Below are 25,687 nucleotides of genomic sequence, written 5' to 3' on the forward strand. Positions count from 1 at the left end.
CAATCAATTCAATTCAATCAATTCAATTCAATTCAATAGATGGCAGTGTGTACAGATTAACATGACGTACGTGTGAATCCATGGTGTATACCCTTAACGGCGCAGTGGCCTAATCGCTAGAACATCCGTCTCCTACACCGGGATTATTTTTTACAGTTTGGGATGGGATGGGATGGCATGCGATGGCATGTGATGGCATGGGATGGGATGGGATCACAGGCACTTCGAGCATTTCAATAAATTATAATGCTAAGTAAATACGAAATCTATTTACTACCAAAGTCTTAATATGTTTCTATACTCTCTTTCACCTATTATTGCCGACAATTTCCTGTAAATGCGGTCCAAATGCTCATCTGCAACAAACGCTGGCTGCCGCTGCACACTGACACATAACTATATAGCAGGTAGGAAAGCGTGCTGCCAAAATTCGCTCGACGCTCGCTTGATTTCATACGAATACAACACAAATATTCAACCATTCTACTCCATCTTTGTTTCTATTTGAAGAACAGTGTTCACTTGTTGTAAAAACATACTATCTGTGTTCGTAACCGAGCTGTGTCACGCGAAATCACACAAAGCCTGACGAAATTCTCGCGTTCGCTCCTGTTGTGCAGTTTATGTAAATGGCTGAAAGTACAGGGCACAGGAGGCGCACTGCATTTTGGGAAACTACCACGCTGCTTTCCAACTCCCGTACGAGCCCCGTCAAAGCCGCCAGTGGAGCGTTGCAAAAACGTTGCAGCGTTGCAGCGCAAAAATGAGGTCACAAAGAGCGCCGGTGGGTGTTTCCTGATTCCGACAGCCATTTACATAAACTGCGCAACGGGAGCGAACGCGAGAATTTAGTCATGCAGGCTTTGTGTGATTTCGCGTGACACAGCTCGGTTACGAACACAGACAGTATGTTTTTATAACAAGTGAACACTGTTCTTCAAACAGAAACAAAGATGGAGTACGTAGAATGGTTGAATATTTGTGTTGTATGCGTATGAAATCAAGCGAGCGTCGAGCGAATTTTGGCTGCACGTTTTCCTACCTGCTATATATTTATGTGTCAGTGTGCAGCGGCAGCCAGCGTTTGTTGCAGATGAGCATTTGGACGGCATTTACAGGAAATTATCGGCAATAATACTTAATAGGTGAAAGAGAGTATATAGATACATTAAGACTTTGGTAGTAAATAGATTTCGTATTTATTTAGCATTATATTTTATTGAAACGCTCCAAGTGCCTGTGGATGGAATGCGATGGAATGCGATGGGATGGGATGGGATGGGATGGAATGGGATGGCATGGGATGCGATATGGGATGGGATGGGATGGGATGCGATATCATATCGGATGGGATAGTCACTAGTGTAGAGATTTCGGTTACACCGAAGACTCTATTTCAAACCACAACACACGACAGGGCGTGGCCATTTTGGAATAACTCAAAACCTGGATCGGAAAACCAGGTGACACCTAAATTCCACTTAAGAGATCAATGTGCACAATCAAATAAATGAAAGGTCAAGCTATAATAGAATACAGGATAAAAGGATAACGAGTAAATAAGTAAAACACCAATTAGAATAGAATATGAATGGAAAATTACTCGGCCAGGCAGCTGACGTAATCGGCCTAAATGCGGCACGGCGTGTAAACAAACGGCCGGTACCTGGCAGAACAGACCGGTATATCCCAGTAAACAAGCGATGCCAGCTGGAATACCCCTGCTTAGTACTAGGGGAAAGGGGAAAAAGCACGTGACCAGGGAGCAACCAGGGAGTATATAACGCGCCCGAAAAGCCGTAGAAATCAGAACGCCGGGGCAGCAGCCCCTAGGAGAACCCAGGAGCACTCGGAGAACCAAGGAGCCCTGCCTTGCCTATAGAAGCACTCAGGAGAACCAAGGAGCCCTGCCTTGCCTATAGGAGCACTCAGGAGAACCAAGGAGACCTGCCTTGCCTATAGGAGCACTCAGGAGAACCAAGGAGACCTGCCTTGCCTATAGGAGCACTCGGAGAGCCAAGGAGCGCTGGCTGCCTCATAAGCCCCAGGATTACGAGGAACGCTGACCCGATGGGGGGCGGCACCCACCAATAGGAGCACTCACACGGGGAACACTCACCCAGTGTAGGAGAACTGGGGCAGTCACCGGGTAGCAGACGACGAGCGCAGTTCACCCTCCGGAGAAGAAAGAAGTGAGAAGATAGAAGAAGGAAGATAGAAGAGAGAAGGCAGAAGAGAGAAGGAAGAAGATAGAAGAAAGAAGAAGGAAGAGAGAAGAAAGAAGATAGAAGAAGGAAGAGAGAAGGCAGAAGAAAGAAGAAAGAAGATAGAAGAGAGAAGAAGGAAGATAGAAGAGAAAAGGAAGAAGGTAGAAGATAGAAGAAAGAAGATAGAAGATAGAAGACAGAAGACAGAAGATAGAAGATAGAAGATAGAAGAAAGAAGATAGAAGATAGAAGACAGAAGACAGAAGATAGAAGATAGAAGATAGAAGAAAGAAGATAAAAGATAGAAGAAAGAAGATAGAAGAGAGAAGGCAGAAGATAGAAGAAGGAAGAGAGAGAACAGAAGAGAGAAGGGAGACGACAGAAGAGAGAAGAGAGACGACAGAAGAAAGAAGACAGAAGATAGAAGAAAGAAAAAAGAAGAAGGAAGAAAGAATAAAGAAACAAGAATGAAGAAACAAGAATGAAGAAACAAGAAGGAACGAGAAACGGCGCGACGAATAGAGGAGGGAGGAGAACGCCGACAGCATGTGCCGTTACGTCTTATTCTCACTGCCGACAATCTCAACAGATACGTCAGGTTCGCGTTCACGCCGAAGCACCTATATTTTTGCACGTAACCGTTCACTGGCCTTATGCCATAAAATATCATAGTTACGACAAATAGTCCGTCACGCAGTCAGACCACTCATAACGCGTCAGGTAACCACCAGGTACGATACTGCATAACTGTAGTGTGTGTATGAGCAATTAATAATTATAAAGCTACCGGTTCTGTATACTTAAGAACTTGCGTTGTGTTTATTTGCCTCTGTTTGTTTATTTCCTGCTGCCACGCAACACAGTCCCGCTTTGCCACCGGGAGCAAGAAATGATCCCGCAAAAACAATAGTGCATTCACACGCACATAATTCTCGTAGCGGCTACCCCTAGGTTAGCTCTACTTCTAGTACTATAGCCCGCGTACAGTTGCCGGTGGCAATTAACTGTACGCGGGCTATAGTACTAGAGCTACCCCTAGGTCCACTACAACATCATGGCATGAGATGGATGGATGGATGCATGGATGGATGGATGGATGGATGCATGGACGGATGCATGGATGGATGCATGGATGGATGCATGGATAGATAGATAGTTCTATTTTTATTGGTATTTTCCTTTCAACCAAGCGGTCACCAACTGAGTAACGCCACTGATTTCCCCGGGCAACGCCGGGTATCCCGCTGGGTACTAATAGTAATAATACTAATACTAGGCCTACTTTCTTACCTTCGCTAGATGACGCACTCTTTTCTAACGATAGCACTTCGTATAGATTTAGCGTGCCGAATTCTTTTTTACATTGCGCTAGCAGGCCCTTCATTGTCACGAATAATACCGGCAATCACACACGTTGATAAGCATTCACCTGATAACTAAAAAATACCGAAAATATGCAAATTTAGGAAGATAAATATTATAACTAGAAAATCAAAACAAACCAAGGCGCGCGAAATTTTGCGCACCAGCGCCCTCTTTCGAATAACATGTCACATTTAACTGGTTATTAATCTTTACGCAGTTTCAGTCTACTCTTTTATTATAGTACTTTTACCCTTACCTTTATGTACCTTTTAGCAATGTTGATATACCTTTTTCAATATTAATAGAGTCATGTATTTACAAAATCAAAGGCAACCGAGCGAGGGCCCCAAATAATACGGACAGAAAATTCTCTACCACACAGATGACATAAACAACAAGCAACCATGGCTGACAACTTGCCAACCGAGTTTGATGCTATAGTCGTAGGAACAGGTACACTGCTGTCTGTTGGTTGTAGCTCATTTACTGCGTGCTACTTGTGTAATTAAATTATATATAAAGTTAAGTATCTAGACGCCACCGTGCGCAAGTAAATGTATTAGCCCCGTGAGTTGTACGTAGCATATTTACTTTTTAGCATAACGACGTGGTTTATCTTTATGGGCAGTTGCCAAAATGAAACCACCCATAATATAGATATAGATATACTCATATAGACATCGTTATTTACAGGAATGACCGAATGCATCCTTGCGGCAGCACTTGCGAGAATCGGGAAGAATGTACTTCACATCGACAGGTAAGTTCAAATGTGCATCTTCAAAATTACCCACAAAGCAAAGGTTAGTTGGCATGCCACCTTTGCCAGGTTAGTTTACCTAGTTAACACTCAGCAACACACAGGAACTAATGCCTGATAAGAAACAGATACTGAGATATGGACACATCGAAGATATGGTATGAATCCTCATTTTTACATCCTCTTTTGTAGAAACGATCATTATGGTGGAGACTGGGCTTCCTTTAACATGGACAGCATGAGGCGCTGGATAGCCAACCACAGGGTGAGTCGCCATCTATAATCCATGGTTATTGTAATGATAAGTATATATCCAACAAAGGAACAAGAATCTTTTTCATCCACTGCAGGTGTGACTTCTCTAGACTTGTGAATCCTCATTAAAATACCATCATCATGTCTACACAATGAAAGCACAACTGCAGCAGGGTGCGAAATTAACGCAAGTCCGGAATCAAATACTACCTGATTTACTGTCGGACTCCCTGATTTGACATATGCAGGAGTCTGTGTGACTCCCTGAAAATTCTGCTATACTAACTAGTTCGTTCCAGAGCACGGCCTCGTGGAATTACCGTATTTTTTCAGCAAATGTCCAAAGAAGATTGGGCAGACGTGCAACCGCATGAATCTTCAAAATAAGCACATGCATTATTGTTAATATCTTTAGTTTTGAACAGACTGCGGACTCCCTCATTTTGCTGAGGACTCCCTCTTTTTGAGGGCAGGGAGTCCGTTGGACTCCCTTGTTCAAAAGTTAATTTCTACCCCTGCTGCAGCTTTTTATTTTCAAATTATTTACAAATGTTTAAAAACGTGAATGTTTGCTGAAAATGTGTTGACTGATGTGTGATTATTGTCAGGGAGAGGAATGTCCACCATCCGTGATGGAAATACCTGAGTACTCTTCGCTCCTACACTATCTATCTATCAATCCAAAGACTGAGAATGAGGAAGCTGCTGAGGAGAAGGAGAAACCCAGCCCAGCTTCACTTCTGCTGGAGGGAGAGCTGCTAGTAGAAGCGCGAATGGAGTCGTCAACTATAACCAACGTCGTTGAGAAAATATTTGTGAGGTGAGCGACTGACAAGAATTTAACCCGTTTTCACTAATGTCGTGTAGATTGATAGCATACATCACTAATGTGTTGGAACTGTCTTTGCTGTGCTCATTTTGTCGTGATGATGTTTACATAGGTCACACTACAGGGGTAGAAATTAACTTTTGAACACGGGAGTCCAACGGACTCCCTACCCTCAAAAAGAGGGAGTCCGCAGTAAAAAGAGGGAGTTCGCAGTCTGAGGTTCAAAATGAAAGATATTAATAATAACGCATATGTGCTTATTTTTAAGATTCATGCTGTTGCACATCTGCCAAATTTTCTTTTGACATTTGTTGAAAAAATACGGTAATTCCACGAGGCCGTGCTCCGGAACGAACTAGTTAGTATGGCAGAATTTTCCGGGAGTCACACAGACTCCTGCGTATGTCAAATCAGGGAGTCCGACAGTAAATCAGGGAGTATTTGACTCCAGACTTCCATTAATTTCGCACCCTGCACTATTTATAGTAATTGGTGATTTTGATGACGTTCAGATGTTGTTTAATAGTGTTACAGCTGCCACAGCTGAACCGTTCCATCATATTTGCAATTTAGGGAGAAATCAGAAGTTGAAGTAAGCAAAGAGCCATCGGAGAGCGAACAGCAGGGTACAGCGGATACACAGCAATCGACGGAGACCGAACAGAAGGGCGTGACGAATGCGCAGCAGACGACAGCATCAGCAAGCAAAACTCACACCAACGAGGACGAGCAGGAACCTTCAGTAGAGTCTGTGATAGCAGAGGCACTTGCGTGTACTGAGGAGGAGATGAAGGAGGAGAAGGAAGAGGAGGATGAAAACAAAAGCGAGAGTGCAATGGACGAGGCAATAATGTGCACACCTTCATACGACACAGTCCCGACAGGCGCAGACGCGCAGGACACCCACATAATGAACAGCACCTCAGAAACCCTCGAGCCTCAGCCGACCGCAGACGCCGACGCGAGAGTCGGAACAGAGGAGAAGCCGGCGACGGAGCCTAGCTCTCAATCGCCGTTGTGTGACGCGCAGTCGGTAGACGACGACAGTGAGTCGACAGCTCCAGTCGCAGACGCGGACGCGGGTGCCATCACTGACGCGGACACGAAATCCGCCGCAGGCTCCATCACCGACACGGCCGAAGCAGCCGCCGCCGTTGCCAACGCTGCCGCCTCTAGTCCGGCGCAGGCGGACGCCGCCGCTGCCGCCGCGGAGTGGACGATGGAGAGGATCATGAAGCGGTGGCGGCGCTTCAACCTCGACCTCGAGCCGAAGCTGCTGTTCTCGCGTGGCTCGCTCGTTGAGCTGCTCGTCTCGTCGAACATCGCGCGCTATGCCGAGTTCAAGATCCTCACGCAGGTGCTGACGCTGCTGGATGGCAGGCTGGAACGGGTACGTAGTACACGCGTGCGTAGCTGCTGCTTCTGATTGAATCTTGTGGCAGGTTGAAAAGTGACGCGTGCATACCGATGTTGCTAACGGCAGGCTGGAACGGTAGGTAGTAACACGTGTGCGTCGCTGTCTGCTGCTGCTTGAATCTTGTGGCAGGTTGAAAAGGGAGCCGTGCGTAGGCCGCTGTTGCTAGACGCGGCAACTGGAACGGGTAGGTAGTACACCAGTGCATCACTGCTGCTGCTGCTGCTTGAATCTTGTGGCAGGTTGAAAAGGGACGCGTGCATAGCCGCTGTTGCTAGACGGCAGGCTGGAACGGGTACGTAGTACGCGCGTGCGTAGCTGCTGCTGCTGCTTGAATCTTGTGGCAGGTTGAAAAAGGAACGCGTGCTAGCCGTCTGTTGCTAGACGGCAGGATGGAGCGGTAGGTAGTACACTGCGTACGTAGTTGCTGCTGCTCTGATTGAATCTTGTGGCAGGCGGTAAGGGACCGTGCGTAGCCGCTGTTGCTAGACGGCAAGCTGGAATGGGTACGTTAGTACACGCGTACGTAGTTCTGCTGCTGCTTGATATCTTGTGGCAGGCGCAAAGGTACTCGTGCGTAACCGCTGTTGCTAGACGGCAAGCTGGAACGGGTACGTAGTACACGCGTGCGTAGCCGCTGCTGCTGATTGAATCTTGTGGCAGGCTGGAACGGGTACGTAGTGTGTGTGTAGCCGCTGCTCCTGCTTAAATCGTGTGGCAGGCTGGAATAGGTACGTAGTATGTTGCGGCGGCATGAATCTCGAAGGAGCACTGGAATGTGTACGTACACACGTGATGAAGGAAATGTTTGCATTGTTGTCCTTCCAACTTACCTTCATGCACAGCTATGGGTTTACCGGTGGTTACAGGGTGTGATGTTCCTAATCTTGAAGGATGTTAATGCCAATCCCACCCTAATACGATCTGTGGTTTATACATAGAAATGTTCTTATTCCTAATAAATGAGTATCCTAACGTCGCCCCTAAACTCTACTGATTGCTAGTGGCATGCAACAAAATTGTCAACACCAAGTTTCTCTACATTAATATTTAGAGCATTGGACCAGCTTTGGGATTATTCCTTCAATTCCTACAGGTTCCGTGTTCGAGAGCAGACGTCTTCAGCAGTAAGAAGGTGTCGGTGATCGAGAAGCGAATGCTGATGAAGTTCATACAGTTCTGCCTAGGCTATGAGAACACACCGGCAGAGTATGCAGGTGAGAGATTCTGCATCTAGGTATGTTGTCGGCAAAAATACAAATTTGGTGAAAGAAATTCACATGGACAAAGCTTTATTCGCTGCTCAGTAGCACCAGCATCTATTGAGCTGCAGATATGAAGAAATGTACACTTATTACTGTTTTAACGTCTTTAATATCAATCTTTTCTGGCATTCTGAACTGCAAGAATGTTGTTTGTCGCCCTTATAATTCACCATGATTCCGCTAATCGTAAAACTATAGGTTTTGAGGACCGACCGTTCTCCGAGTTCCTCATGTCGCGGAAGCTCACTCCGAACCTGCGCCACTTTGTGCTTCACTCCATCGCCATGGTAACCGAGGACTGCCCGACAGAGCGTGCGCTTGGGGAGACGAGACGCTTTCTACAGTCTCTCGGGCGGTTTGGCAATTCGCCGTTCCTCTGGCCGATGTATGGGAGTGGCGAACTCCCTCAGTGCTTCTGCAGGTACGCTAGTGCTGTCGTCACATGTACCAGGTGTCAGCAGATGTACAGTTTAAATTGTACACAAAGGGCTGTTCAAGAGAAAACCCCTAAATGTGCCCGCCTGTCAAAAATAATGCTTGGTAATGAAGTGTCATATAGAAGTCGACATTTTGGCATGGGCACCAAAAACCAAGTACAAGCAGGGTGAGCTTGACCAACCTAACAACAATGTTCAAGCAGGACTTCATTCGCTAATGGGTTAGCTCACTTAGATGGTTAGGTTAATTGGTGGTTACTACGCGATGACCTGGTTGGTATGTTTGTAGGTTGTGTGCTGTGTTCGGCGGTATCTACTGCCTCCGCCGCATGCCGCAGTGCGTCGTCATCGACGCGGCGTCGAACCGCTGCAAGGCAATCGTCTGCAATGAGAACCAGAGGATCAGCTGTGATTGGTTGATTATGGAGGCGAGCTACGCACCTGAGCAGTACGTGCCGAGACCAGAGACGCGCAGGAGCATATCCCGGGCCATTCTCATTACAGGTATCGTCAGCGCGCGGGGGGCGATGCCGTGTACGTGTGATTAACGATGTAGGTTAATAACTTATTTTATATATAACAGATGTCATTTATCTTGAGCAGTAGGCTATGGAGTGTAGTTTACTTAGTACGTCTGTGCAATTTCTGTGCAAAAAATACAGCTTTTTCATAAGTTTACCTCATAAAAAGGTATCATGATCAAATTGATGTACACAAAGATATTCAATCAGTAACCTCTGCAAAATTAGTAAATGTCTTCATGTACATTAATATTTGTAAAACAATTGCATACTATGATTTACATAGTTTCATATCAAGTATAAACTCTGATACTTTTATTGCTATGCGATGTAATATAACTTACAAGTCGATGAGAAATTGAGAATAGTTAGAATTACTAAACTCTAAATCACCCCAGTGGTCGTGACAACAACGTGATGACTTTCCCCTCATTAATCACACATCATTAACCCATTCGATAAATACCCCACAACGTGAACCTCGTGCTTCGTTAGCCTCAAGCGATTGACTATCGTAGTTACGATCATACGAACGAATGAAATCTATTGTCGACGACCGTAATTATTGTTTCCTCCTGGTAGATGGCGCTCTGCTGAAGGAGAAGCAGGAGCAGCTGACGTTGATGAGTCTGCCGGTGGGGATGCCCGGCCGCTCGCCCGTGCGTCTGCTCGAGCTCGGCCCGTCGACGATGGCGTGCCCCCGCGACCTCCGCATCGTCCACCTGACCTGCGTCGGCGGCGGCGACGCGCAACTCGACCTCGCGCCGACGATCGACAGGCTGTTCGCCGTCGCGGAGCCGCCGTCGGAGGCAGAGCGTGCGGCGCCACCTGGTGAGAGCGGCGAGCGGGAGACGATAGGCGGAGCGGCGGCGACGGAGGCAGAGCGTGCGGGGCCACCTGGCGGGAGCGACGAGCAGGAGACGACGGGCGGAGTGGCGGCAATGGAGGCAGAGCTTTTGGCGCCGCCTGGCGGAAGCGGCGAGCGGGAGGCGGCGAGCGGGGCGGTGGCGGCGGAGGATCGGGGGGAGACTGATGACGGAAAGCCGAAGCTGCTGTGGTCGTTGTTCTTCAACTGTCAGGATACTACCGACGAGCTGGCAGTGAGCGAAGACTGCCCGGACAACGTCGTCGTCTGCGGCGGGCCGGACTGGACGCTGGACTTTGAGCACTCGGTGCAGGAGGTGGGTTACTGTCCACGTGAGTGTGAGTATTAAGTGTGTGCGTGTGTGTGTGTGTGCACGTTCGTGCATCCATGTGTGTCTGCGTGCATTGTGAGTTTGCATGCACGCTTGTGCGTGTGCGCACACGCACGTGTGTGTGTGCATGCGTGCGTGCGTTCGTGCCTGCGTGTTTGTGCGTGTGCGTACGTGCATGCATGAATGTGTGTGCATATATGTGTGTGTGTGCGTGTGCGCATGCACTTGCATAATTAATTAGGATGTCATGAGAAAATCGAACACAAAGAGCTAGTGAAACAGTGTGCGTGTGGGTGCGTGCGTGTATGATTGCGTGCATATTAATGTTGATTGGTGATGTGTGATCATGAATGCATGATGTGTCGTTCAGTTGTTATGTGTCACTACACATGAAGAATGGCTCCAGGATTTCTCCCATTCATGCGTGCAGGCCAAGGACCTGTTTAGGAGGATCTGCCCGGACGAAGAGTTCCTGCCCAGAGCTCCGGACCCGGATGAGATCGTGTTTGGGGATTACGAGAATCCCGCGCCTACGGATGGCTTCAGGGAGCTGGCGACTGACGCGGAGTCGAGGAACAACAACGGTGGCGGCCCCACTCCAGCAGCCGGTGAGTAATGCCGGTGGAATTTCGTTAACACCAAGGTAGACGCGAGGTTGATATTTCAAGGAGTGACGTAATAAAGATGTGAGATATACGATAAATGTAATAGCAACATAGTGACGTAACGGACCTGTGTTTTTATAATATAATGGATACCGTAATTTATTACATAATGGTTCTTTGTTTTTATTCACCACTAATATTATGTCACTAATATAACGTAATATAGCACAACTTTAGGACATAATATTATAGATGTAAAATACATGATAAATGTAATGAGATAGTAACATAATAATAACCTAAGAGAATGATGTAATAATGAAATCGGGGTATTAAATTAATTAATATACAAAAATTGCAGAGATGCATATTGTCGCTCGAAGTTCATCTGCATTTTTTTTTATGCCTTGACACCATCAACAACCATTGACAGCTGTTGTGTTGTTGTTACCCAGCTGGATAGATGGAGGGTCGAGTCATTATATTAATGTAAAAATTGCTGTGTCATCTCATACAATTTCTATGAATAAAATACCTCAAGATCTCGTTAGGCAATAGATCAATGGAGTCTGGCTAAAGCAAGGAAGAAGTAGGGAAGTAAGGAATGAGATCAAGTCTGTGTCCTTCCTTTCACAGATGATGACAGAACTCCTGCACCCGCAGCAGTAGCGCCACCTGTCGATGTGACCCACGGTGAGATGGGCACGCACCAACCTGACAACGGAGGAGGTGGGTTTTATGAGCAGGAATCGGCAGTAGCGAAAGACAATTCAAGCAGACCCTCAACTGAAGAAGAACAGGATTAAACTAATCGAGAAGAAGGCTGCAGGTATGCAAGGATGAGCAGAGAAGATAAGATTTGGCTAGAAGCCTTGTGTGGTTGAACAAAGCAGATTAGCCATAACTCACAGCCCGTGTGGAGCACCAGCATGAACATGTCACATACTATATAGTATGTGATATACATGTGTTCATGGTACTAGTAACAGCAAAATACGATATCAGCTTCCTATAAATTATACGCATAGCCTATAAAGTTGTATCGCTGCGACTGGCATATAGACAACTATCCGGAATATGTGTATTCCTTATTGATATTTGATTCGATAAGACTTCGGATGCAATTGATTGCTTTTGTGTCATTCCTTCAGGTATATATTCATTTCTCTTGTTGGTCAGGTATCGCTTTGGTACAGTGTACAATCATGCTATTCATTATTATTGTTAAAGAGTTAATAAATGTGTGTTCTGTTATACAAGTAGTGATGCAGGTAACAGTACCTCTATAAACCTAGTTATATGCTTGATTAGTAGTCTTCCGTGTCTGATACGATGAATATAATTAATCAATCATGATGGGATGCAGGAAGCTTGCATTAATGGGATGCAGCAACTGATGTATAGTATGAAACCTCATAAAGAATATTCTTCATGGTCGAAAAGGCTGTAACGAAGATAACCTAATATTTATTGAATAGTCAACGTCACTAGTACTATAATCGTCCGTGGCATTCCACCAGGAGTCCAAGAGGGGCTAATATTTAGCTGACGTCACCGGTTTCTTCCCGTGCACTGTGTGCAACTGATAGACATGGACCGACCTGTCATCACAGTATTACTGTTGCCAGCGAAACGCTCATATCTGTCTTACAATTAATGTAGCAATGACATAATTTAGGGCGAGACATATTAGTTACTTATATTTAGAATTTATGGTGTGCATTTTTACATCTGTCTGTCCTGTTGTGATATTTTTGTGATATATACTCGTTTATCTGGTTATGCATAACATTCGAGAAGTGTTGGTGTTGTTGTATTTAAAACGCAATTGTGAGTGTAGCTATATTTCATCAGTATCTACTATCTACACATCATGTCTAATACACATTTATATTGTATTCTATGTGGTGTGATTAATTTCTGTGGTATTATAAATTAAACCTAACATAGAACGACGTATGATGAGACAATACATACATCGATTTATATGGTATGCACTGGTGTATCGAAGAGTATAATAAAACGATAGCTTCTGACATTTAAAAAAAAATTGAGAAATGGCTATGCAAACTAACCTGTTCTCTATGTTTTTCTTCACGTTTACAGCATGTGATGTGCTGCAGATACTGTACGAGTGTTAATGAATTTTCACGGTATACTGACCTAATCAACTCTAATAGACGTAATTACATGCATTGAAAGCATAATCAAACCAGAATCACATTTGAATAACCCTATAGCTACTTGGCCTCCGTGTATGCCTGTATGCATCAGTGCGTATGAGTAAGGTTATGGTTTCAGCAAGGGATATGGATCTGATATTACTGATATCTTGGGTTATAGTTATACCCTCTAGAAGGGCGACTTGATGTAAATGCCAATTGTCTTTTATAGACAGATGTCCCCCAACACCAAGGACACTGGTTTCGTGATATTAATAATAACAACAACACACGATTATTAAAAACTACAAGTTTAATTTTAATAAAAAATTACAGTCTACACACCAGCACATAACAAGATGAAGTGAGAATTACAGAACTTGAACAAAACTTCTTACAGTTAGACAATAGCGGACAATTACAAAACGTTCCATGCAGAAAAAACAAGCTCATGTTCAAAGTTTGTTGATGATAGATAGGTGACCACGTTATCTCTCATCACATCATACAAGCTCTGCCAACCTCTCTACTCAATGCACTCGTAGAGTTCATTTGACCAAATAGGTGGCAGGCAGTTAACTCTGTTTGGCAACAGCTTGCTATAAAGGTTTTGCACAACTCTTATCAGCAAAAATTGCAACATGTACCCAGTTTTCCAGCTTATACAAAAAGTTCTATAACTGTCCGCTGTTTTCAGCAACTGTCCGTAATTTTTGTCCAAGTTCCGTAAAAAAAAACGTAACTCTCACGCCATAATGACATAGATGACCAGTGCCTTATCAGTACGAGAAATCTGAACACATTCAACCGAATTACTCAGCTATCTGCATGGATTTCATCATTTTCGTCTTAAACTAACCTTACAAAGAGCTACATGGATAGAACACATCTGGAATGTACTGTTCGTGTTGCGTAACAGCCAAAACCAAAATATCGCGTTTTTAACATTTCCGATTGGCTAAACCGCAGTACACCGACTTAAGGGAGTCGTGGTGTCTCGATGTTGCTGTGGGAAACTGGTGACCGTAACAATGCGTAATCAAGGTCGACATTTCGTCGCGAATAACTCGATCAACGTTTGCAATTTGCAACTGGTGGACAGGGTGCATCACTTTCACTACAAACTGAAAATTACCGACTCTTGGTGGAAGTTGGACAAATAACTACAGAAAATCTGTTATGAAATCTACGAACGGTTAACGGAATTTCCGTGCTTTCCGTAAAAGCTCTTTTCATGCGCAGAATAAGCAGTACATGCAGCCTGTTCAGCAAACTTCGCAAACGTGCTCGCTTTTTCTGGGCATTTTTCTGTAACGGCCCATCATTGTCCGCAACTGTCCGTAGTTTTTGTCCGAGTTCCGTAAAGAGTCTGTAATTCGCACTTCGTAGTGCGAGTACAAATAAGCCTTTACATTTGAAACACACACAATATTTACACGCATGCCCACCTGCTCGCCTCCGTGTGAGCGCTGGTGTCTTTCACCTACCGGCTTTGAATCGGGGCGGACCACAGGTACAGTTTGAAACAGATCGAACGCACTCTAGCGACGATGAGCAGCCGATTAATCACGAGAACGCGTGTGTGCGACCGGTGGTTTGTGATGGTTTCGACACCTGCGTCGTCAGACGTGGATCGGCCTGCAGGGCGCAGCACACGTCCGCGAGGGCGCCTCAATGCACGGAGACAAGAGGTGAGATAGAAGATACGAATTTACAAAACGGTGAAGTCGGGTGCGCTCTGCGTGGAATCATCGCACGGCGGCCCGCGTCCTCCTCTTACCCTGTAAGACGAGCAAGACTTCACGTTACCAATCTTTTATGCTACGATCATGGGGAGGGCGGGCAGTGATCGTCTAGTGGATGGCATGCTTGACTTAGGCTGCAAGCTCTGGGGTTCAAGTCCCACCACCGCCCCTGTTGCGGTGCCCATTAGCAAGGCACTTTATCCCGATTTGCTTCAGCCGGCACCAGGCTAACAATCTCACCCGCATAATAGCGAGTAGAACTGCCGGACAAATCCCGTTACAGAAACCGAAACAACCCAGTTGCTGAGGACAATGCATGGAGCCAAAAAGGGAAAATATTACTAAGATTATGCTCCACTACCAACAAGCTAAGTACGTGCACAACAGCACACCAGAACGTCACCTTAGTTGCACGTCGATAATATGCGTGAATTTTCATTGCGATGCGGGGATAAGAAGCCCTACAGTGAAGGAAGCCGTACAAGGATGGAAACAAATCACATTAGGAATATGTACAGGGACGGTATGCCGTACATCGAAGGAAATCAGCCGTACAGGATCAGGAATCGGTTACAGAGAAGTAAGAGGGCAAGGACATGGGAGCGTTGTCCGACGTCACACTCACCGCAAGCCCGGTCTCCGCACCCTGCGACGCCTCGTTGCTCTCTGGCGTCTCCTCTTCCTCCTCCTCGCCATCACTCGTCTGTCCATTCTCGCTCGTCTTGCCTCGCCGCCTGCAAGATAACGCCGAAACATAAATGTACTAGTGATGAGCTAATAGTCTAATATTGGTACTCACTTGGGAAATTATAAATACAAGAACAAAAACCAGAAATACAGGAGTTTCCAGACAATAAGATGGGGCACCTTTCTCGACCACGATTACTACGCCAAAGAAGGTGTAACAAACAACGGTTCCCACGGCTACGGTTGCCAGGGTCGCAACGTCGATTCAATGATTACGATTTTAAGGAAAATAAATGTGCGAGTTAAATAGCTCCACATACATTTTTCTGCGCACTGGGTATTTTTTCTGAGAATCCTCATCCTTGACAGGGGAGGCTGCAGCCCCTCTCTTCCTCGGAGACTGCTTTTTTGGCGGCGATGGGGCCTCCTCGATTTCATCCGCCTCTTCATCTTCTTCCTCCTCTACTTCAGCCTTGATTGAGCTGTTTTCAACACGATATTGTTTACTCTTGCATGTAGACTTCTCACGCAACAATAGAAAATACACAAGTGTTACAATAAACAACAATTGCTTACTGTTGACGTAGACTTCTCATGCAACAGTAGAAAATATACAAGTGATAGAGTATACCAATGAAATGGGTGCACAGATAAAAGTCGAGACTCGGTCTCCATAGTGTGAAAAAACGGTTCCATATCCATATAGATTTTTCCCGTCCTTTTTAACAACGGAATGCACCGTAACAGCTGCCTCTGGACTCACCCCCTCGTTCTCTTTCTGGTTGGAGCATCGCCACTGCCGGTGATTGGTCTCTTCCTCGTGACCATGTGTGTTGTTGCCTGCTTCTCTTCTTCCTCCTCCTCCTCATCTTCTTCTTCTTCCTCCTCTTCCTGCCCCACCTCCTCGACACTGACACCCACTGAAGTAAGCGCTTCTTCCTTTATGAAGTGTTCATCTCCATCTTCTTCTTCATCCTCTTCTTGTCCTTCTTGTCCTTCATCGACTTCTTCTTCTTCTTCTTCTTCTTCGTGTCCTTCTTCATCTGCTTCTTCTTCCTCGTCCTCATCTTCTCCTTCTGCACTGGCTGCTTCCACAAAGACAAACAAATTATCAAATCTTAATTTGCTTTAATTCGGCGCCACCTAATATGCTACGTCAGCACATCTCAACCAAAGCACGTTCTCAATTCATTGATACAATTGCACAAGATTGTCATTAGCAATAATTTATTATATACACACGATCTAAACGCGATCCTACTCATAGGTGGAAGGATTGTTGCAACAACGGACACTCCAATAACACAGGGTCTCCAACCCTGTGAACTCCAAATGCGGAATGTTCCCGCGGTGATCGGTAATGGCGTGCAGTCCGAAGGCGCCGAGCATACTCGGTGGCGTATCCAGAAATGGATGAAGGGGGGGGGGGATGTACCTGGGCTGCCTAAGGCAACCCTGTATGCCGCGGCCGCACCAGTGCTAGGGGGGTCTGGGGCGTGCTCCCCCAAGAAATTGTGAAATATTTAAGCCATTTTCCTGCAATCTGAGGCGTAACTGTGGGCCATATTCTGATGGCTGATGACACTATCTCAACCTTACAATTTAGGATTTAAAACACTTTTCATGACTTTTTTTCTGGGCTTGCAAAGGGGGTAGGGGCTCTGCCCTATGCTGGATATGCCACTGATACTAGGGTGGCTTTGGCCCCGCAAGAAAATTGTGATTTTCAGGTGTCATCTGGCAGTCTGGTGCATTCTGAGTAACGATTTGCCACTTTTCAAAACCCAATCCACCACACCTAATTTTTAATAATATTTAGTATCCAAATGAAATCTAACATGAACTGGTATTTTCAGAACTTGAGAAGGAAGAAATGGCTCCATTAATATAGGATTAATTATTTATTGCAAATTACTAATACTTCAAGGATACATGATAGGTTCAAAGTAATTTTTTATTGAAAATGCAGGCAACGAATTTCTGTAAAAGTCGGGGTTTTTTGGTTGGCCGTGAGCAAGATGGGGGGGGGGGGACGCTATTCTCCCCACGTGTTAATCTGATTAGCAGACAAACTACGCGACACCTTGCAGACAGCGCCTGTCTGACTAGGCTGTTCCATTTACTGGAGACACGCCATATACAAAATGCATAGAAACACATTATAACACTGAGCGATGGTAGGGGGGCGGTGCAAAGCTAAGGTAATGGCAGAAAGCACTACGAGTGTGTGTTTCCTGGAAACGACTTGGGCAGTGAGGGCTATTAATAAACTTGCTGCATCTCCACTGCACCATGCGTGGCCAGTGCTCAGGAAGCAGCTGACAAAAAACCATTGCGTCCAAGCAAACAATGCGAACAATCAGTGCAAATTTTTTACCGTGCAACTGAAATGAGGAATATAACCCTGCAGAATGTGGAAATTAAGCCTGGAAATCGTACAGATTCCGCAAAATGCGGAATGGTTGGAGACCCTGATAACATCAGCTTCTGCATTACCTGCTACTCTTTGGGGTGGCTGTACAGATCTACCGCCTCTGCCTCTTCCTCTCCCACTACGAGAAAAAACCAGCACAGCATCATGGGATCTGACATTTGCTATTTGTTAGTTTATTAATTGTAATGATATAAATATATATTTTGATATAAATCATTGTGGGGCAGTGACGCTGAGAGGGTCTATGTCCCCCAGGGTACTGCTGGAACGTACCCTGGGTACGGTCCGGTATACCGGAACGTACCCTGGTACTATCTAATATGCCGAACCGTACCTCGCCTACTCCACGAACGAGTCTAGGGAGTCGCCTACGCCTACTCCCTAACCCTGACCCTAACCCTAACCACATCAGATAGTTACCAGGGTACGTTCCGGCAGTACACCGAGGGACATAGACCCTATGAGCTGCAGTGACACTTTAAAGCCACGATATTTTATCTAATAGACTTATAGTCAGTTGTATATAAACATACATTTACAAAAAAAAGTAGAATGAATAGTGTTAGCTGACAGGCTTACCGTCCTCTGCCACCACCCCTACCCGGCAGCTTGGCTGGGATTCTTCCTAGACTGGCCATCAGTGCCTCTCTAGCAGCCTTTCCTCGCTACACAAATGAGAAATATATCAACATCAACCTGCTTCCGATACACATAATACACTACACAAGCAGAAATAAGATATATATCATCAATCTGATCATTTTAGCTAATCACAGATGAAAGCTTTGTTCGCACTTTCAGAGATGTCTTGTTAAACTTACCACTCTAGGTGGAGTGAATGCAAACTCCTGTGGCAGGTATAGCTTGTTATTGCTGTAAGACTGCAAATAAGGACAGAAAAACACCATTAGTCAACGCCACTGGTCAAGGCTATCATCCGCTAATGAACAGCTGCCGATCATACGACATCAACATGCATTATTGCAATGACGCACATCGAGATATACGTGCCTATAGAAAGCGCACGAGTAAATACGTGCGCGCAACTATGCATTTAAACGAGTTTGCAAGCTACAACGATAACTAATAAACGACGTGTTGCAGGCGGATGCAGCACCTACCCTGTCAGGGTTAGTGTAGAGCTTCGCCGGTAGCACAGGCTCTCCCGGGAACTCTTTGAGCACGAAGTTGGTCGTCTTGTTCATGACTATGCCGAGTGCAAGGTCGCACACAGCATATAGTTTCTGAGAGCAAAGAAAAAACCATGAGGAACATGGCAGCAGTTAAACAGGCTGGCACCTATAATAAATAATAATTTATCGGGTTGCCTCATCATCTGTCGGGCGCGCCCGAAATCGTGGTGATTGTGTTACTCATCATGACTTTTTCGATTGCTAGGAGAACATTAGCGGTCGCAACTCCTGCTAATGTATACGTATAATGCTAAGTGCTAAGCAGAGAAGCAGTGTGTACCATTTTTCAAGTCTTTGGTATGACCCAGCCGGGATTCGAACCCCAGACCTTCTACATGCGAGGCGAGCACTCTACCAATTAAGCCATCGCTGCAGTGCAAAACTGGCTGGCAAAAGACTAAGCCTCAAAAGTTGAGAGTTACAGTAGAGAATTGTTACTGCAAATAAGCTCGCACTACATCATTCGCATTCTTAATCTCTCACAAAAACTGAATCGTCAACACAAAGGCTACAAAACGCACAAAATAGGCGGTTCTTTAAACGTCACATCGTTACGAGTCGCGTTTTCACTCGACGTTAACGAGCGTAACGAACGTGCGACTCACGTAGTTTGTGAGGTCGTCGTCGGGTCCCTGGGCATCGCGCGTCTGCTTGATGTTCTCAATAAGTTTCTTGAGGAAGCTATAGGAGTAGTTCTCATTGCGCAGCATCAGCGGCTCCATGATGAACCACAGGCAGCTGCAGCAGACGAACACAGATGTTACACGCCCCACCGGCAAGTAAGCTGACATCCCGAGCCGCGGCACGGCAACGGGTGGAAACGCCGAGACGTTAGGGAAACGATTACGAACGAACAAGGCGAGTTTAGACATGTTAGAGGCATCAACGAACAGCGCAAATGTGCATGACACATAATCAATGCGAGAGACGATGCGCATTCGAATATATATTTAACTGATGCAATCATTGAAACATTTATCGTTAGAAAGGCTAAGCCTAAAGACGTAGCACGCATAAGTCTACTTCAGCCTTGGTTCATCGACAAAACTACTGGTTTCTTGTAGGGTAGTACATGAAGCCAGAGGCACGCCACATAATCACGATTCCAATACGGCAGTCGTTCATACACACTTACTCTTGTATCTGTTTGAGAATGGTTGTATCATCTGGTCTCATGAAGTCAGGATCGTGAGCCAATAGATGGATAACGTAGGGCAACACATAGTCAGGCAGGATGGAAAACTTTTTAGCTGAAACGACAAACAATGCGACACATAGAAACACAAGCAGTACATTGACTTAAGATGATTATATAGAAACCACTACCATACTATATTATACCATACTATCCCTCCTCCTCCTCCGCGACACTTCACTCCTACCCCTCGACCCTCTCCCTCCTCCCTCCCCACGCCCACTCCTCCCCCTCGACACTCTCCCTCCCCCTCCCGGCACGGCGAGCGGCGGCGGCTTACTCGTGGCGGACGTGTGCGACTTCAGGTAGTCTCGCCGCTTGCTGATGTTGGCGAGCAGCAGCTGCTTGTTGGCGACGCGCAGGTCCTTGTTCTGTTCGTTGCCCGTCAGGCAGAAGATGCCGAGGAACTCGAGCGGCAGTCTAAGCGTCATCAGGCCCTTGTGCAGCTTGCCGGAGAAGCGCTCCCGAACCTGGTAGACGGGGTCCTGTTCCGCGCGCGCCGCAGAAACACAAACAAAGCGGCGTTCGTTAGCGGACGTTGTGGGCGTTTATCGGACCCAGCCACAAATCGCGTTTCCTGTACGTGTTACTCTCGTAAAGTTAACTCTTAGAGATCGACGCTGCGAATAGCAGCAAAGGTTTCTATGTCGCAGTCTACTACAGATAAAGGGAGCGAACTCCAGTAAGGAACTAGAAAGGGCAGTTGTCGCCAAATACATGTATCCCCCGTGATCTAGTATGAATGAAATATCTCTGTAAGGACGTAGAAGTTAAATAGGTCACAAAGACAAAGGTTTGTTACACAACTCATCTGCCTGAGATGTGCAAGTATGTTAAAATTGGTTGCCTCAGGGGTTTTGGTACGCGACACAGCTTCTCCCCAAGATGTGTAAGTATACGAAGTTTGCTCGCGCTAGGTCAATTAGGGGCCGAGTTATAAAGCGGAAAGGAAATATGATGAAGGTCAAGGTCAAGGTCAAGATCAAATAAAAGCCGCAGTGACGTGGTTTTGGTACGCGACACACATTCTCCCCAAGATGTGTGAGTATACCAAGTTTGGTAGCGCTAGGTAAATTAGGGGCCGAGTTATAGAGCGGAAGGGAAATATGATCAAGGTCAATGTCAAGGTCAAATAAAAGTTGCAGTGACCTGGTTTTGGTACGCGACACACCTTCTTCCCAAGATGTGTAAGTATACCAAGTTTGGTAGCGCTAGGTCAATTAGGGGTCGAGTTATAGAGCAGAATGGAAATATGATCAAGGTCAAGGTAAAGGTCATAGTGACCTGGTTTTGGTACGCTGCGCACCTTCTCCCAAAGATGTGTAAGTATACCAAGTTTGGTAGCGCTAGGTCAATTAGGGGCCGAGTTATAGAACGGAAGGGAAATATGATCAAGGTCAAGGTAAAGATCAAATAAAGGTCGTAGTGACCTGGTTTTGGTACGCTGCGCACTTTCTCCCCAAGATGTGTAAGTAGACTATGTTTGGTCACGCTAGGTCAATTAGGTGTCGAGTTATAGAGCGGAAGGGAAAGTGTCTGCGGCGGCGGCGGTGGCTGGACAGACATGAAACCATAGTATCCCCGCCGACTTCGGCGCGGGGGATACAATTATAAGCAAAACCAACTAAATTTGAATGGGTCCTTTGAGGACAAGACAGGCCGGAAACAAAGGTCAGAGGCAGATGATTGAGTACGCCGAGATTATTTCATCAATCGAGATGGAATACCAATTTTGTTGTGTGTTGTTTAGCAATATTCTCTAAAATCCTTCTTAGAATTTCAGTTACTGCAGCAATACATGCGCATATTTATCAGAACTGCTACACGATCACTTGAGTAAAATTTAGACAGGAAATGACATCAGTTCATGATAACACTGTACTGATACTATAGACACGTGAAATGAAGAACTATGGGGCGCAGAACTACTACTGCGCTACACAATGTCGATTCAACCAGCTCATTATTCGACACCGTTGACCGGCGAAGTTAGCGATAAACCGATTTTACGGAAGACGAGAGACCGAACGACGTTTCGCCGCGTCGCCGCGACGACGAGGCACCGCTCACTTACGTTGATCAGCATCGCCAGCGTCTGCAACTGTTCGCGCGTGATGATGTCGGCGTAGCACGGCTCCTGAGCGAGCTTCAGCATCGATGCGCCGGCGACCAGACGCATGCGCGCCTTCTCGGCATCGCTGCAACGCGAAGAAAAGAGAACGCGCGTCACGCGACGCCCAAACAACTCGGCAGTGCTGTCGGCACGTCCGGTAAAAATGCGCTATTACAGGACCCCAGTTAAGTCTCATGGCTGCTAAATCTGCATACCTTGCTAATTACTGATCTATCTATTCGATCAAGTGAGCTAATTCTACCTCGAATATTTCTGTTAGGTCGATCAAGCTCGATCAGTTTGTTTCCACAAACTTGCACGTGTTTACGCAAAAATTTCGACTTTGCGGCAATCAGTATCATACTGATATACAGACGTGATATATGATGTGATTTTATATTAGTGATACAACTGTATACTGATTGTCTAGAGCTGCTAATCATGACAGACGGACAGGTAAACCGCAGGTAACGGCGAACGCTCGGAATACACTCCTAACGATTGAAGCGAGTCACGCCCGAGACACTTACTGCTTGACGCACACACACAGTACGTTCTCCTGCTGATAGCAGTGAGCGACAGCACTTACTTGATCTGGCTACGCTCCATCAGATCGCCCTGGTGGGAGATGAGGGTGTTAAGCAGACGCAGGGTGGAGCTGCCTAGACTCGACTGGTTCGACTTCATGCCCATCAGAACCCTGGTGATCAGCTTCAAACTCTGCACCTGTGTGGGAGGCATGAGACGAGACGCGTGAAGGAAGCAATCGCCATGACAACAGAGGGCAACAGAAGATAACAGAATACAGGAGAATACAACGAGAGAAAACGAGACAGCAGAAGGCAAACAAAAGACAGCAGATGAAGACACAACAAAAACAAAGAGAAGACAACAGGGGACATGGAAAGATAACAGGAGATAAGACAATAATCAAGACAAATGGTAGATGACAAAAAATTATGAGAAGAAAAGAAAGGACAACGGGAGACAACAGAAAATCAGATATGGGAGTGATCACAACACTGGCAACGGAGAATAATATCTCTCTTCGAGCGATCCACATGCACATCCAGATCTGAACTATCACCCGCATCACTCAGTAGAAGGTTAGCAAACTTCATTGCTAGCAACGTGCCAACTAAGTCAACCAATATATGTTCTGTCATCACAGTGATCGGTTATGTGGTCGCCATTTAGTTACCAATAGAAGACAATAGGTATGCCCAAGAATCTACGACCATACTTCGGGGTAAACCACATTATACGTATCAGTTACAACGTCCACCCACACTGCAGAGAAGGCATCACCCTCAAAGGCATGTTCTGGCCGGAGAACTAGCATCAAAAGGAAACCCCAGTGTGACGATGGCTATATCGAGTACCTTCGTTCTGACTTCTACTGTCATCTGGGCGTCTTCTAGCCAGTCTGCAGCCACGACCGGCGAGGGCATCTGCAATACACAAAGCATCACGTCACGTCGCCATTTCTCTGCCGCGCGCATTTCGCTACACCACCACCTCCCCCCGCGTATACACACCCCCACCCCGTACCTACACCCTCAGTGTCTACACCCCCATTCCGTAGTCTTGCCCACAACACACGGCCGACGACCGCTTACGGACCACACGGTCACGCTAGAGCTCACCCGGTCCTGCATTAGTATGTCCTTGACGACGTTCTTTGATATGATGCCCTTCATTTCCGGCCCAAAGTCGTCGGGCGAGTAGTAGGCTAGGTGGCCGACGACGCAGAGTGCCGTCAGACAGTTGGGCTTATCCAGCTCCATGTTGTTGGTCGCATACTGAAACGGATAGAGACAGTCTAATCAGAGATCTATAGGGTAGATATAACAGCCGAGGTAGTTTTCGCACCCCACCCCCTAACATGTCGAACGAATTTGGCAGCTCTTAAAACATTTTCTGCAATCTAGAGCCTTAAAACATTAATACGCAATAAAAGGCCCTCTATGTGGCATTGGGCAGCCATTTAGTTTGCCCTTCTCATGGGCCGGTACAGAATCTAGTGCCAGGAATGATCTACAAACGAACAACCGTGGTGACTGCTTGCAAGTCTGCCGTACTATGGCCTAGGTAGTAGTCACTCTAGTAATATTGCACAATTATTAATTAAAGTAATTAACCAGTAAATTAATCAGCCCTAGAGCAAATGAGAAATCAAATGAGAAATCATTTGATTGACCTCACAACTATAGTGGAGCATTCACGACACACGTATCAAGCACGCACGGATGCACGCACACATCACACAACACTGAACGATCGCGTAGGCTCACTGTACCGCGTCTTACACACACCACACCTGAAAGATCTGGTTGAAGAGTTGATCTCGGTTGGAGCAGATCACGTGGATGGCCTGTATAGCATGCTTGGCCTGGCGTGGCGTGCTCGCCTTAGCTAGGTTCACCAACACCGGCACGAGACAGCTGTGAACAAATTCAATCGAACATTACCGTGACGAACACCTGTGGATGCACATCAGCATCCGTTTACCGAAGTAAAAAAATGGGGGAAAAAATTCTCAAATGTCAACCGTATATAGTACCATTCAAGAAATAATATCAGTTAAGAAACAAAAAGAAATATACCATCATTCAAGAAAAAAAGCTAACCGTAATATCGGTCTTGAACGATTAAACATTAACAGTGCTAACATGCTAACCCGCTGACAATACTCAGGTGCAACCCACTAACCTCCTTACACTAGCGCGACATGAGCACCACGTAGTCATGACGACCACATCCAACAAACGTTTCGCTACATCAAACACAACACCACGAAGCGCAATCACTACGTCTACAACCAGCCATCTAAACCGACCGCACCGGCTACCGACATCTCGGGAGAGCGCGGTGTCGAGGCAGGGACAATCCGGGGTCAGCGCGGGGTCAGCGTGGCTTCCCCATTACCTGTGTATGTTGGGGAAGGTCGTCTCGATCTCCTCTCCGACGCGGGCGAAGATCTGCAGCGCGATGTCGGCTGCGTACTCGTCCTCGTCGCGCGTGAACGTGATGAGGTGACCGAACGCCTCGTCCGTCTTGAACGCGAGTGGGAACACCGTCGACAGCATCTGCACACGAGGAACACGCCGAACGTCACGAGCAGAACGACGCCGAACGGCACGGGCAGAACATCCCTGGCGGAACGTCACGGGCAGAACATCCCTGGCGGAACGTCACGGGCGGAACGACGTGGAACATCTCTGGCAGAACAACGCCGAACCCTCCCTCGCTCACCAGTAGCAGCTGCAGGCCGCGCTCGGAGACCTCGATGCTCACCTCCCTC

The 25,687-nt window shown here is 46.3% G+C and overlaps 3 protein-coding genes across 3 annotated transcripts in view; 1 reads left to right on the forward strand and 2 right to left on the reverse strand.

Annotated features, from left to right (window-relative positions):
• The window catches only part of LOC106815757 (dnaJ homolog subfamily C member 9-like), an 8,454-nt gene extending 4,719 nt beyond the window's left edge, over positions 1-3,735 (reverse strand). Inside the window, exon 1 of the mRNA XM_014820266.1 lies at positions 3,498-3,735. Within this exon, the coding sequence (XP_014675752.1) occupies positions 3,498-3,591 (94 nt within the window). The 5' untranslated portion in view covers positions 3,592-3,735. The remainder of the gene's footprint in view (positions 1-3,497) is intronic.
• On the forward strand, positions 2,721-12,928 carry LOC106815746 (rab proteins geranylgeranyltransferase component A 2-like). The gene is made up of 12 exons (XM_014820257.1): positions 2,721-2,938; positions 3,878-4,025; positions 4,266-4,332; positions 4,525-4,597; positions 5,196-5,407; positions 5,990-6,806; positions 7,927-8,047; positions 8,294-8,516; positions 8,822-9,036; positions 9,636-10,234; positions 10,680-10,857; positions 11,491-12,928. The coding sequence occupies exons 2-12, from the start codon at positions 3,977-3,979 to the stop codon at positions 11,658-11,660; spliced, it is 2,724 nt and encodes a 907-aa protein (XP_014675743.1). The 5' UTR covers positions 2,721-2,938; positions 3,878-3,976; the 3' UTR covers positions 11,661-12,928.
• A 383-nt stretch (positions 12,929-13,311) lies between these two features.
• The window catches only part of LOC106815737 (sister chromatid cohesion protein PDS5 homolog B-like), a gene marked incomplete in the record, with an annotated part of 36,763 nt that continues 24,387 nt past the window's right edge, over positions 13,312-25,687 (reverse strand). Inside the window, 18 exon segments of the mRNA XM_014820249.1 lie at positions 13,312-14,797; positions 15,387-15,495; positions 15,769-15,930; positions 16,212-16,533; positions 17,945-18,000; positions 18,462-18,547; positions 18,704-18,763; positions 19,004-19,126; positions 19,681-19,813; positions 20,211-20,325; positions 20,551-20,755; positions 22,345-22,468; positions 22,973-23,109; positions 23,766-23,834; positions 24,030-24,185; positions 24,704-24,827; positions 25,312-25,472; positions 25,639-25,666. Of these exon segments, the coding sequence (XP_014675735.1) occupies positions 14,765-14,797; positions 15,387-15,495; positions 15,769-15,930; positions 16,212-16,533; positions 17,945-18,000; positions 18,462-18,547; positions 18,704-18,763; positions 19,004-19,126; positions 19,681-19,813; positions 20,211-20,325; positions 20,551-20,755; positions 22,345-22,468; positions 22,973-23,109; positions 23,766-23,834; positions 24,030-24,185; positions 24,704-24,827; positions 25,312-25,472; positions 25,639-25,666 (2,203 nt within the window).

The sequence above is a fragment of the Priapulus caudatus genome, unplaced genomic scaffold, assembly GCF_000485595.1.
Source record: "Priapulus caudatus unplaced genomic scaffold, Priapulus_caudatus-5.0.1 Scaffold29, whole genome shotgun sequence".
Taxonomy (NCBI): domain Eukaryota; kingdom Metazoa; phylum Priapulida; class Priapulimorpha; order Priapulimorphida; family Priapulidae; genus Priapulus; species Priapulus caudatus.

Excerpts from the sequence above, each read along its gene's own strand:
- LOC106815746 (XM_014820257.1), top strand. The coding sequence starts at position 3,977 with ATGGCTGACAACTTGCCAACCGAGTTTGATGCTATAGTCGTAGGAACA. Across the intron at positions 4,333-4,524 it reads AATGTACTTCACATCGACAG|AAACGATCATTATGGTGGAG; the intron begins GTAAGTTCAAAT and ends CCTCTTTTGTAG. Across the intron at positions 9,037-9,635 it reads CCGGGCCATTCTCATTACAG|ATGGCGCTCTGCTGAAGGAG; the intron begins GTATCGTCAGCG and ends TCCTCCTGGTAG.